Source organism: Amia ocellicauda, chromosome 12 (assembly GCF_036373705.1).
Source record: "Amia ocellicauda isolate fAmiCal2 chromosome 12, fAmiCal2.hap1, whole genome shotgun sequence".
NCBI lineage: Eukaryota > Metazoa > Chordata > Actinopteri > Amiiformes > Amiidae > Amia > Amia ocellicauda.
The window spans coordinates 28,171,372-28,183,872 of NC_089861.1; the positions used below are offsets into that span (position 1 = coordinate 28,171,372).

The 12,501-nt window shown below is 43.8% G+C and overlaps 1 protein-coding gene across 7 annotated transcripts in view; it reads left to right on the forward strand.

The window, feature by feature from the left end:
- The window catches only part of arhgap33 (Rho GTPase activating protein 33), a 62,820-nt gene that overhangs the window by 25,419 nt on the left and 24,900 nt on the right, over window positions 1-12,501 (forward strand). For 4 of the 7 annotated variants that reach the window (XM_066719180.1, XM_066719183.1, XM_066719181.1 and 1 more), the window contains 6 exons: window positions 6,430-6,521; window positions 7,454-7,538; window positions 9,223-9,309; window positions 9,752-9,889; window positions 10,273-10,365; window positions 10,978-11,100. In XM_066719180.1, the coding sequence (XP_066575277.1) occupies window positions 6,430-6,521; window positions 7,454-7,538; window positions 9,223-9,309; window positions 9,752-9,889; window positions 10,273-10,365; window positions 10,978-11,100 (618 nt within the window). Of the gene's footprint in view, window positions 1-1,463; window positions 1,499-6,429; window positions 6,522-7,453; window positions 7,539-9,222; window positions 9,310-9,751; window positions 9,890-10,272; window positions 10,366-10,977; window positions 11,101-12,501 lie in introns of all 7 variants that reach the window. The other 3 variants (XM_066719178.1, XM_066719177.1, XM_066719179.1) reach the window with 1 other exon arrangement.

The window sequence follows — 12,501 nt, forward strand, 5'->3', positions numbered from 1 at the left end:
GACTGAGTCATGGGCTGTGGGATTCAACTATTCACAAACCACTATTTGGAACATAATAAAAAATGTTAAGTACAGTATTTGTACACAGAACTGTGACTATAGCACTATTCATCCTCTCCCCATAATTGGGCCCCCAGGCAGAATGATCCATCTTTTAAATCTGAAGTGCATTTTAAGTGCATGGAATTACACGCATGCAGAAGTTCAACTACTGCTTCCTACTAACCTATAATATTCTTTTAGTATCTTAAATCATTTAGAAGTCTGATCATTTTGAAACCTTTGTTTTCAATTAAATTTTAGTTTTAATGATGTTCTACAAAGTACCTGCACACAATTAAAAAGACTGTCGTGTTCAGTTTACATTTGCATGCTGAACTGCATTCTCATTCTTTGCTCCTTGGGAAGTTTAAACATCACTTAAACCAACAATGACTCGCTCTGTAAACACTCTTTCTTGTCTAACACCTTAGGCTTCTTGGGTTCAGATCAAGGCTGTGTTATACGCAATTTGGTGACTATGGGAGAATCTCAATCCTAGTTTTCTAGTGTATATTAAGACACAAACTAGAACAGTCACTAAGCAGTTAGATATGAGACAGCACAGTAGGCGGGTTAAGGTGTACTTCAAAGATAGTTTGTCTATCCCATCTGTGTATTTATCCAGTTGTGTACATGAGCCAAATGCATTGCATGTCTTCTGGATGCTGTTCTCAGTTATTGCTTTGCCTTATTATGTGTGCTATGTTTGGATAATTCTCCGCAAACTGTTCTATTCCTTTTTTAAAGACACTCTGTATCAGTGTAATTCAAAACACCATCAATCCAGGATACAGTTCTGTGACAGGAGAATAAAATGGTGAAAAGGGGGCATTATATAAAGAACTGATGTGTGGACCTGTGCATTGCTAATTTCCTTCCACTTCCTGTTATAATATTGTTTCCAGACGTATTTTATTCCCAAAGCAGGTAGACTTGGTAAACACTGTGTGCCATAGTGTGTTAGACTCCCATTGCTAAGAAGTGTGAGCAATTGTGGGTTTTGTAAACTGTAGAGCTCAGACTGTTGTAAGTCCAATTCAGATGCTGTATCTTTCAAGCTGGTTTCTTTAGAGTTAAAGAGAGTCCAATCACATCAAATGTAATTTCCTGCTTTGGGAATAGGATGTTTTAAACTGCCTGCATGCTGCTTGTGAAAACTGAATTGGATCACACTATGCAATGGGAGACTGACCTGCTTTCCTGAACCCAGTGGACATAAGCATTAATGTAACACAAGTGTTATAGAGGTGCAGTAAGGCGGTCAGTGGTATATGGGGACCTTTTGAATGCACACTGTATTGTTACCCACTGTGTCTGTCTAGGACTTCAGATCTGTTTCTTGGTTTTTAGGAAGAAAAGTGTAAAAGAGTAAATAAAAGGCTTGACTGTATTTTCCAATGTTATTTTGATGGTTTTTGAAGGTAACTTACGATGTTCAGTACAGCTACAGCTGCAGGTAAGAGCGTCTTAAATATTTGCTGTAATGAAAATGCCAATCACTTGACCAGCTCACTGCAATGAATGTGTACCAGCAAATTGTCAATGCGCAGGGCTGTCCAGGATCATTGATGATACAGTGTAAAGAGAGGACAAAGACATGGATTGTAAGTGGTGATCAGTCATTTACAGTAGTCTCTTGTACTGGCCCAACTTTACACTGTTGTTCAGAGCTTACTGTGTATAATCGGGGCTATGCGTCAATTCATTTCTTTCTAAATCTAATCACCCTTCCATGGCACCAAATTTCAATTAAACTGGACAGAAGTCTATTAATTCTTCTTCATGTTTCATTTGTTCTGTGGCTCCTGTAATTCCAAGGGCCGTCACACTGTTCCAAGACTGTAAGAGACACCAAAGGGTACAAACGGGTCCATTGCACTGTATCCCCTAATGATCCTTCAAGACCAATCTCTCTCCAGTTCTCCTAATGATTTCTTGGTTAATTTTGGTTCGTGCTCTTTTTGCTATTTCTTGATCTTCTTTAATGTCATCTTCAGATAGAAAGGCTTGTTTAAATGATTTTTGTTTCGTCTGTGTAGTGTTTTAAATCACTGTCTTGCTTCATCCATAAGTAAGGTGTAATTTTGTGTTGGTGGAAAATCCATATTGGATGCCTCTTCAAATCAACTATGTCAAGTTATTCTTTTAAAGCTGTTAATCACCCAGCCCATCCCACTTCTCAGCGGCCACTTCTGCAAATTAGCCTATAGACCGATTGTAATTAGACCATGTGCAGTTAGTCTAAATTATAATTTCCACTCAGTACACTTTGTAGTGAGTGACAAATTTAGAAAACACTCCAGATTCTTCATTCCATTACATAGGATAATGAGAGTACAGTACACAGTGGACTGTGCCAGACTGGCCTTGCCTTAGACCAAACCAGACTACAGCAGACCAGACTGGACTGGAATGTTTCCCAGGACTTGCAAGTGACATACAGACCACAGCCTCAATGACAATGCCCCCTGTACCTGTGTCAGCTGACATCTTGAACACGATTGGCTGATCTCTTTTAAGTGACAAGTGCTAAAACTCACCAGGGGAGTTTTAAAGAAAATGATGACAGGCCAGTCCCTTAAGTCTCTGAAGCAACACACAGTGCTGTACAACACTACTAGTCAGAGTTCTGCTATTTGACCTTGAAAGGCAGGTGGAACAGACAATTTAAATGTAACATGATCAATATTTGTTTTGATGGCTAAATTATCACTGATCACATTTTAAAATATTTTGGGGTGGGGGAGCATTACAAAGTTATAGGTTAGCATTCTTTGTCAACTCTTGTCATTGCATACAAGTCTGCTAAGAACATTGGTTTATGTGTTAGCGAGTATACATGGTTGGCATACATATAACCAGCTACTGAGGGGAGTCTGGAGATTTGGTGAACCGGGCAAGATCATCACTCACAACAGGAGTATTGAACTGATCTCACTGATCAAGCTGAAGTGTGTGGGTTGATGGCGTTTCAGTCTGCACTGTTAAGCCCTTAGTGGAGATTGTGGTGTTTAAAATGCTTTCTTTGTGCGAGAGGGATGTGAAATCCAAATATAATTTAATTTCAGCACAGAGATTCAGGACTGGAGAAACACCTCTTTCAAGAGGACGGGAAGTTCTGGCACCCAGCCACGTCCTGGGTGCAGGTTCCTTGGGGAACTTATTGGAGCCGGAAACAGGGCAACCAAGTACCAATATAAACATAGAGCTTTATTTTAGGATGCCAGTCCATCACTGGGCAACACACACAGACAGACATAGACACACACTCGGCAATTTAGAAAGACCAATCAACCTAACCCGCATGTCTTTGGACAGTGGGAGGAAACGGGAGTGCCCTGAGAAAACCCACGCAGACAGTGGGAGAACATGCAAATTCCACACAGACAGGCCCCCCCCCCCGAGCCGGGACTCGAACCCGGGACCCCAGAGCTGTGAGGCAGCAGCACTAACCACCGCGCTAAAGATTTATCCAAAAAGAAAAAATATATAATATCATAATGTTGGTACTACAGAAGAACTTGCATTTGTCACTTTATGCAGTTCCAGTAAGATTTCCAGTGACGATGCATCTAACCTGATTCTTTCTAAGAAACATTTTGGATTGATCACAACAAATAGATTGCCTTTCTAAAAAGATGTTTATTTTTGGATCTGAACTTTGCAAAAAATAGTTTCATGCTAATAAATTAGCATCTAGTTATGAAAAATGTGTCATCTTAAATGCCAGATCATCTGGGCTTATCGTTATGACTGGCAGTTAAAGTGCTGCCTAAAGAAGAGGCCATGATTTGCTGACTGGACTCCATGTGTTCCCTAAGCTTTGTGATTCTGGTGGAAGTGTAATTGCCCTGGGTGAAAAAAGCCGTGACCCATCCAATCAGTGCTGTCTTTCAAGGAGATTGGATTAAGACGCAGCTAGCTCTCACACTATCCCTGTCAACGTGAGCAATTCTGTCGACAGAGGGCTGCATTTCTGAAATTCTCCGCTGTTGTAATCTATACAACACGCACACTCTCAAATCCTTAAAGCAAGGAACTGATCGGTTATATTTCCCCTTCTGTGTCAGCACTGCTAACTTCTAGTGGAGCCAGAGCCCTGTAGGGTTTCTAGGTAACGTAAAAACCTCCGCACAGCTTAAAGACCTGGAAACTGTGGTAATTTAGAGCAAAATCAACAACTGATTTGCATAAGTCAGCCCTCTAGGACCAGGACTAAGTGTCATCATTCCTGATTGTTTCACAATGGATTTGCAATTTATGCTCCATTTCGGCCCGCATTAAAATATTCTTTACGGGTGGTTTAGGGCAATGCTTCCCAGGTCTAGCCCTGGAGGACTCCCTGTGTCTCCTGCTCTCCATTCTAGGCAGGCTGGGGAGCTACTGTTTTATGCCCTATGTTTATAGCCTCTGGTCCTGGTCTCTCTGATGAATGGGTTAGCTAAAGGGTGAGGTTAACTTTTTGAATCCCAGTAAGCATTTTAAGGACCTATTTCCCTGTTCCCTAAAAAGCTTTACAGTTCCTCCGTGTTTAGCGGAAGTGTGGGACAGAATCTTCAGTCCCTTTTGTGTGTCACCCTGGATTCTTTCTATCCACTGTTCTGTATCTTGGGTTATGTTATGCCAACCTTCCTTATACTGTTATAAAGAAACCGCTAGATAATTCTGCAGAAGGCTGGTGTCACATATTGAAGTTCTGTTTTTATCCTAGCTGTTGCCTACCGTGTAGATTTGTAAAGCCCAGCCCTAGCTAGCATCCCTGGCTCCATCCATTCCCTTCCAGTCCTGCCTGCCTCCATCTCTACCAGGTTTTAAGTTATCTGAATGGGTCCGATTGTTCCTGGAGAGATAAAGGATGTGGGAGTGGGCCAACTTGTGCAGCTGCACAGACCCAAAGAATGTGGGTCATCCAGCCCCGTCCTGTCGTGGTGCACATCTCCTCCTTGTGTGCAGAAATGAAGCTTGACAAAGCTAATTAACCCCCATCGCACTTAAGGTGTTGGTTTTCACACTGACTTCACAAGGCATGTCTTGTGCGATCTGGAAGCTGACCTAAGTGTCCTGAGGCTCTTGCAGCCCAGAAGAGCCCAGCAGCTTGTAGAGGGAACACTTGACCTAGAACTATGACTACCCACATTAGTGACCTGTCCCTAGATGTGAGTGGAAGTCTTCCTCCTTCACAGCTTGAATGGAGGACTTAAGGCAGTGGTTCTCAACCCCACTGTCCTGATTGTTTCTGGTCTAGATAAGCTTTCAATCACTTAACTATCAACCCAATTATGAGTTCAAAGGTTTCAGATAAGTACCTGAGAGCTTGGTTTGAAACAAAATCCAGCAGGACAGTGGGGCCTCAGGACTAGTGCTGAGAACCACTGATTATGACCACTTTTACCAGAGGTTCCTTTGCTTTTCAGGGCACCTGTGAGTTTTGCAGTGTACTGTAACAGCACATGTTTCCAAAGATGCGCCTGTCTATCTACATCGTGACTGCACTGGTGTGAGGATTGTGGTGGTGCATCAAGCTGAGATGATGGAAGAAAAGTAAAAACACTGGGGCTGCAAGTGGGTCCCTAAGGCTGTGCTTTGGAGAGACTAGTGCTCCTAAAGCTCTTTACAAACCCGACTTGACATTCACCCCTCTGTCAACTTCACATTGTTGCACTTAGTTGCATTGAAGCACTGACGGTGACATCTACAATGCCAATCGAGCTGGTTGATTGACTTGACATGCACTCCTTGTAACTTCCCTAGAGACAAATGCAGAACTGTGACGTTTGACTTGACCAGAAAAACCTAAGACACGTTGCCTTCTCTGACATGACAGCGTAGTTGACCTCTGACCCATATGATAACAGGATCCTTCAGCATCTGCATTTCCCAGCCTTACAACAGTGTTAGATGAAAGCGGTTTCTTGTATAACAGCCTTGTGATTTTATAGTGCCATACAGATGTGCAGATTTGATGTCTGATTATATGATCACTTCACTAACCCACCCGCTTACCATCTCTTGTCTATCTGTGAGATCTGTTGGATATCCTGTGTAAACATGCCAATTAATAAAAATAAACAAACTCCATTACCCAGGGGGCCTTGCAGGAGGTAGCCTGTGTCTGGGAGTGGTGTGATCTTCTCCCGCACTATGGAATCTGTAGCCCTAAGAAGGGCTGAGATTGTTGTTTCATGATGGTTGTGTGGTTCCCCTCATTGGCTGCCTGAGTGGATGCCCTCCAAATTAAGTAAGGTCAATGGCAGCAAAGATTCGCAGAGATGTCTCGAATAGGAGTATTTCATGAAACATTCACCCCACTTCCATAGACATCAGCATATAAATTCTACCTGTGACCATATCCTCTCTCCTTCCTTTCTCCATCTTTTGGCTTTCCAGGCACAGAGCACAGATAATCTGGACAGCCCAGGGGAGCCCTCGACTCGCTCCGTTGGAACAAGCGCCAACGGGAAGGGGAAAATGAGCAAAAGGTCAAGATTTTGTTTTTCCATGCAGATATAAAGCAGTAGTGAAAGTTTGCCCAGCGATGGTTTGAAAACTGTTACTCTGATATTTGATTTAATTTAGCAAAAATGTTATCTTAAACTATACTCTGTCTTGTAGTTTTTGTCTTGTTTAGAGTTCAAACACTGATTCAGCCAATTAGGGACAATTAAGGTGCCAGCTGAGTATGGAGAAAAGAGGGGCAGTCTTTGGTTGCTCGTTAACCAAGGAATAGCTACAGGAAGACAGAGCAGAATTATCAGTGATGACTGGTTTTGCCTGTTGACTGTTAACTAACAGCACTGTGTCCCTAGATGTGAGTGGAAGTGAGGACAGAGGGAGTGAAAGGAGAGTGAGATATGGAGGGACGGGAAAAGTGAGAGACTGAGGGATCTTAAGTAATGGGTACAGCTTACTACAGGGTCCTGACAGATCTCTTCATAGATTCACATTCCCATATGTTTCACGGGCCCATGCTGAAGCCTGAATGTTCAGCTAGACATTGTGAGCCACAAGCAATTCGATCACTCTGACTCCCAAGTCCCAAACGCCTATAAATAAATGTCTGTTTGCAACTTTTACTCAATCTAGTGGTTGCTTTAACCCATACCAAATGAGCACTGTAAGTTTCAGTCCTACAACCCAGCCTGTTCAGAGTCTCCTTTCCACCACAACGCAAAAGCACCTTTCACCACCACTCTGAAAATGGAGAAACTACAAATCTCAGATCCTTGTTCCTGTTCCTTCCTCCTGTTGTGGCCCTCTGTTGCAGTCCTGTGGATCTAAGGGGGGAGGGTATATCTCTAGTGCTTGTAAAATCTATTTGAGTGTGATTTTGTTGGAATGGAAACTGATGTGGATAAACCAGATAGTGACTGATGATTCTAAAGCTGTTCCATTCTCGCCCTGTTTGTTCCAGATTGTCCATAGTGAAAGGTCACTTCCCCAAACTGATAGATTGTGCACACTTCCACTATGAGAATGTGGACTTTGGGTCTATTCAGGTAAGTGGGCATACACGTCTCTGTCCTTGTGTGTGCGCCTGTCTGTGTGACTGTTGCTCTGTGTGCCTGTCTGTGTTTTATGCTTCCCAGATTTTAATTACAGGCCTGCAAAACAATCCATGGTGACCTAACCATCTCTCTGTGGGCCGTGCTGCCGGATCTTTGCTTTTTCAAACATACATATTTGAAAGTCCCAGAAAGTGCACTGGGGCTCAAATGTATAACTACCTGTCAAACTGATTTATCTGTGAAATGAAGTAAGTACTATCCTGCCTGACCACACGTGCGCCATGTTGACCCGACCCGACCCAAAGTGGATTCTATTCCCAGAACTAAATTGGTGCTGCATTTCCCCTGTTCCTTTCTTTTTCACTGTCAGTCTCAGATGTAATCCTCTAGTTTGAGTTATTGACAGCACTTTTTTAAGGGCTTCGAAAAAAAAAAAAAAAAAAAAATGCCCCTCACTTGCTACTACTCAGGGTCACTTGTTATAACTCCCGAGACATGGTTAGGACAGCCTGAGGGAACATCTGGTCAATGTTCACTCAGTGTGTGGTGCTTGTGCATTGTTTGCAGGGCTCTATGGGGAGGCGGGACACATAGGTTTCCTAGAGTGATGGTGGAGGGGGGGGGGGTTACTGCTTGTTCTGTCTTGACCTCCACAAACATTACATAAGGACTTCTTAGCACTGTGCTTGTGCGATGAAGCAGAATGTGGAGATAGTGAGAACTCACTTTCTCTTTCCCTCAGCATTTCTTCCTTTCTCTTCCTCCCTCTGCCTTTCTCTCTTGCTCTGGCTCTGGCTCTCCCTCACTCTTAAATTAATTATGTCATCAAGCAAACCAGGTCAGGTCAAAATAGCAAAACAGGGCTGCTGAGCCCTCGGACATCAAGATGGCTACCTATGCAGAGGTGCCCACCTTGGGAACCATATAAATTATCACTTCAGTCATGGTGCATCAGTGCACATGTCTCCACCCAAAACACAGAGCACGTTCCATACCATGAATCCAGCTTGAATCCAGTTAGGGTAGGGCTGTATGCATTAAACAGAATCCCACTGTATTTCTGATCTTGATGACAATCTAGATGCTGATACTTGAAATCCAAAGTTTGCTTTCAATTGCATTGCTATAAAGATGGCAGAAAGACAAGTGCTTCAATGAACTGGCGACTGTTTCTGTTTACAAATGCAAAAAAAAAAGAAAACTGGGTGGAGGTGGGGGGTCATCGTATCATCACACCAGTAACTCCCTGTTGCTCCACTGGTACTGGTGAATTAAGATTCATTGCAGTTTTTCCAGTTGTCGAACTGCTGTAATTACCGGGCCGTGGGCATCCTTGGCTTCATGTGAGGGCAATAGTGAATGTTTTTGGCTACCAGGAACTTTGACTTATCCATCCTGAAGTATCACAGGCAGCTCCAAGCTCACCAACTCCAGATCGATGGGATAATCAGTCGGGGGTTCTGACATATCAGTAATTCCACTGTGAAAAGGTGTATATTTTGTGATGCCTGTAAGTCACCCTGGGTAAATGTATGCTTATTAAAGAATAACAACAACAATAATAATCTGAGGTGTTTCTGTCAAACTCAACGTTGTTGTACTGGGGAAAAACAAGTATAAATGGGATTAATTGCTAAGTGGGTTCTGAACACAGACCTGTGTGTTTTCTTGGCAGTTGCAGTTCGCCAGCGACCAGAGCAATGCCAACTGGTCCTCCTCCTCTGCCAAGGACTTGGTCTTCTTGGTGCAGGTGTCATGCCAGGTAGGAATCAAAACTGTCCCCTCGTCAGAGCATTCAGTGTGTGCTGTAACCTTTAATCTACTACAGAAACTGTGCTCCTATACATAAATAGAAATTCTGTGCTGCTATAGATAAATCTCCTATATATATAACTGCATATATTATATTCAAAGTAATTCACACGCTACACTCGTAAATTGATATCACATCTTAACATGAAACGGATAAATAAATGGGTAAAACTACATCTTGGTTAATAATGATTTTCAGACATTAATCAGAGCGCTCAAAGGGGGAGGTTGAACTGCTTCAAGCAGATGTCCCACATGCTGGGATGACTATATATTGCTGAGGATGGCTTGGAATAATCCAGGACATGTGGGAGTCTAGGTGTAGGGATCTGGACCAACATTGTGGTATTGACCTCTGACCTGCGCTGTTTTTCTCTCCCTTGTGTTTCCAGGGGAAGATCTGGCTGGTACGGAGGACCTATGAAGAATTCCGCACGCTGGACGCCCACTTGCACCAGTGTATATACGACCGCCGCTATTCCCAGCTGATGGAACTGCCGCCCATCTCCGACATGCAAGAGCGGCTGGAGGTTAGTGGGGCGCCTAGGGCTCGGGGCTTTACAATATTGCGGAAAATAAAGTAGCCTATGTTTACTTACCTGTGTGGCATAAGCAGCCCTGCCCTGGATTCACACACCTTCCAAAACCACTTCCCCAAAAGATGAGAAGTTTTCATGCTTCCCAGTCAAAGAAAGTGACATCACCTTAGCAAGCCTCTGATACAATGAGCCTTGCTTCACCTGTCACTAGCTAGTTGATTCAGTCCGCTTCAGCCCCTTCCTGAAGGATCCCTTTCATATGTGTCATTACACCCTCTAGCTGGTTTGTTCCAGACCACAGCTGTATGCACAGTTATGATCGGAGAGGCAGTCCTTAGTCATGTATCTGATATCTGTGCCCCGTTCTTTCTCAGATCTTTCCCCCACTGCTGTCAGAGTACCTCAGCCGTCTCTCCATGATCGTGGACAACAAGCTCAACTGTGGGCCAGTCCTGACCTGGATGGAGGTGAGATGGGACCCAGTTAACCTGTTGTCAAGTTGTCTGTCCAGTTTTGTATCTCCAGTCACGATGAGAGGGTCGAGCCACATCAACCGGCAGACACTTGGGTTTCTGAAAGCGCCATTGAATTAAATCACTTTCCTGTAGTAGGAAGGAACAGGGTTATAGCTGAAGAAGATAGATCTAGTTCTTCAGGTAGATATGGGCAATTCCCAGTACTAGAGGGCTGTCTTTCTTATCTTGCATCTATCCTAGTGGTGCATGGCCTTGATGCCACTGCCTCACTGCTCCTGGGCCCCTGGTTCAAATGTGGCCTTGGCTGTCTCCAAGTGTGGCCACGTGGGTCTGGGTGCTCTGTTTTGCATTTTTGGTCTATCGGCATGCAATGGACTGCCATTCTATATAGGGTTTACACTGCCTTGCGCTCTGTGCCCACCGGATTAGACTCCAACTCACTGCGCCCCAGTACTGGATGAAGTGGGGTAATAATATGGATGGGGTTAAACATAATATGAACCACTATTGCATGTCTGCTTGGTGCTTTCAGTGCTTTAGGAAGGGCCAAGGCAATCCTGTCCTGTGTTTTTGTGAAGCTGTATTTGTGCTCCCTTTTGGCAGATCGATAACCGGGGGAATAGGTTCCTGCTGAAGGAAGAGGCTTCTCTCAACGTACCGGCGATCGCAGCCGCACACGTCATCAAACGCTACACCGCCCAGGCCAGCGACGAGATCTCCATCGAGGTAGGGCCGTTGATTGAGAGCACTACACAATAACTGGTTACAGCAGGGCCCTCAGACTCCATTCCTTGAGGACCGTAGGTTTTTCTGGCCTTTTGTTCCATCCCTACTCCCAGTGAATTAAACTGGTCTGATGAGCTGATTAACTGGATGATTGTAATACTTTTCAGTCAGTTGTGCGCCTTGAATCCAAACAGTCTTTTAAGCAATCAACAGTAAAAGACATCAAAACAATGATATCAATGCATCTTTATTTGATAAGTGCCCTTCCTGAGTTGCCACAGAGCAGTTTATACATGAGCTGGTATGTGCTGGCACTCCAGGAACTGAGTTGAACAAAATTTTGAAGCAAAAGAAACTGATATCTACTATTTCGGGTCCAGATCAGCAGGAATGGAAAAAAAAATGCATTTGCTCTTCCTCTCCTCCACACACCTTGTCCTGTTTCGCTGTCGTGAAAAGCAGTTTTTTCCAGTTCGGGCCCCTAGGTGCCCCTATTTCTGGGTATCTGTGCCAGGGATGTGGGTGACCTCCCACGCATGGTTTGGAATAAAAGCCGCCCATATCTTGTGGGATTTCTCAACCTTAAATGAGAGCTTAGGAAAGTGTACTTGTTTGCGGTTTCTAGGTCAGCGTTCTGCAGCTCCACTCACCTGTACCGAGCGGCCCTCCCCCTGCAGCCTGCATGACATCTTCAACCGACAGACTGCTTTACATAAAACCTGTTCAGTTTCGGTGTGGATATTAAGGGTGTGTACCTTTGCTCCCAGGGTTAGAGCACCAAATCCACCTGCTTAAAAACAAATACTAGGAAAGACTATGCATAACTTGGTAAATTGGACCTGCCCTAATTTGTACTGGACTTTAGTACCTCTAGTATACTGCATACTTTTTTGCAAATAATATTTTAAATTGCTTTTCTATTGAAGCTGTACTTCATCTCCCCCAAAATGTATTGAAAATGTAAAAATAAAATAATAATAATCACTTGGCTACTGTTATTTTAAATATTATCGATTTTAAGTTTTCTTACAGCTCCATTTTTTTAGATTTTCTCCAAACATAGTCTGTAAGTGTGGTCTCCAGCCCTGGTCCTGGAGAGCCCTAGTCCAGACCATTTTATAGCTCCCCCCATAAATCGCCAATCTCAAAAGATTCTGGGGCACGTGTTCGTGAGCGATTTAGGGAAGTGCAGTTGCGGTTTCAGTATGAGGGGATCCCTGGGCCTTCAGAACTGATGTCAGGGTATGTAGGCATTTGTTCCAAAGCGAGGTGAATATGACTAGAGGTCCCCAGAGCTCTACTTGCTTCATGGATTGCAGTGCAGTGTTTCAGCGGTTATAAACTGATTTTAGAGGGATCTGTAAAGCCTGGCTTGGGGCCCTGCTGCACCAAGACTGGGGA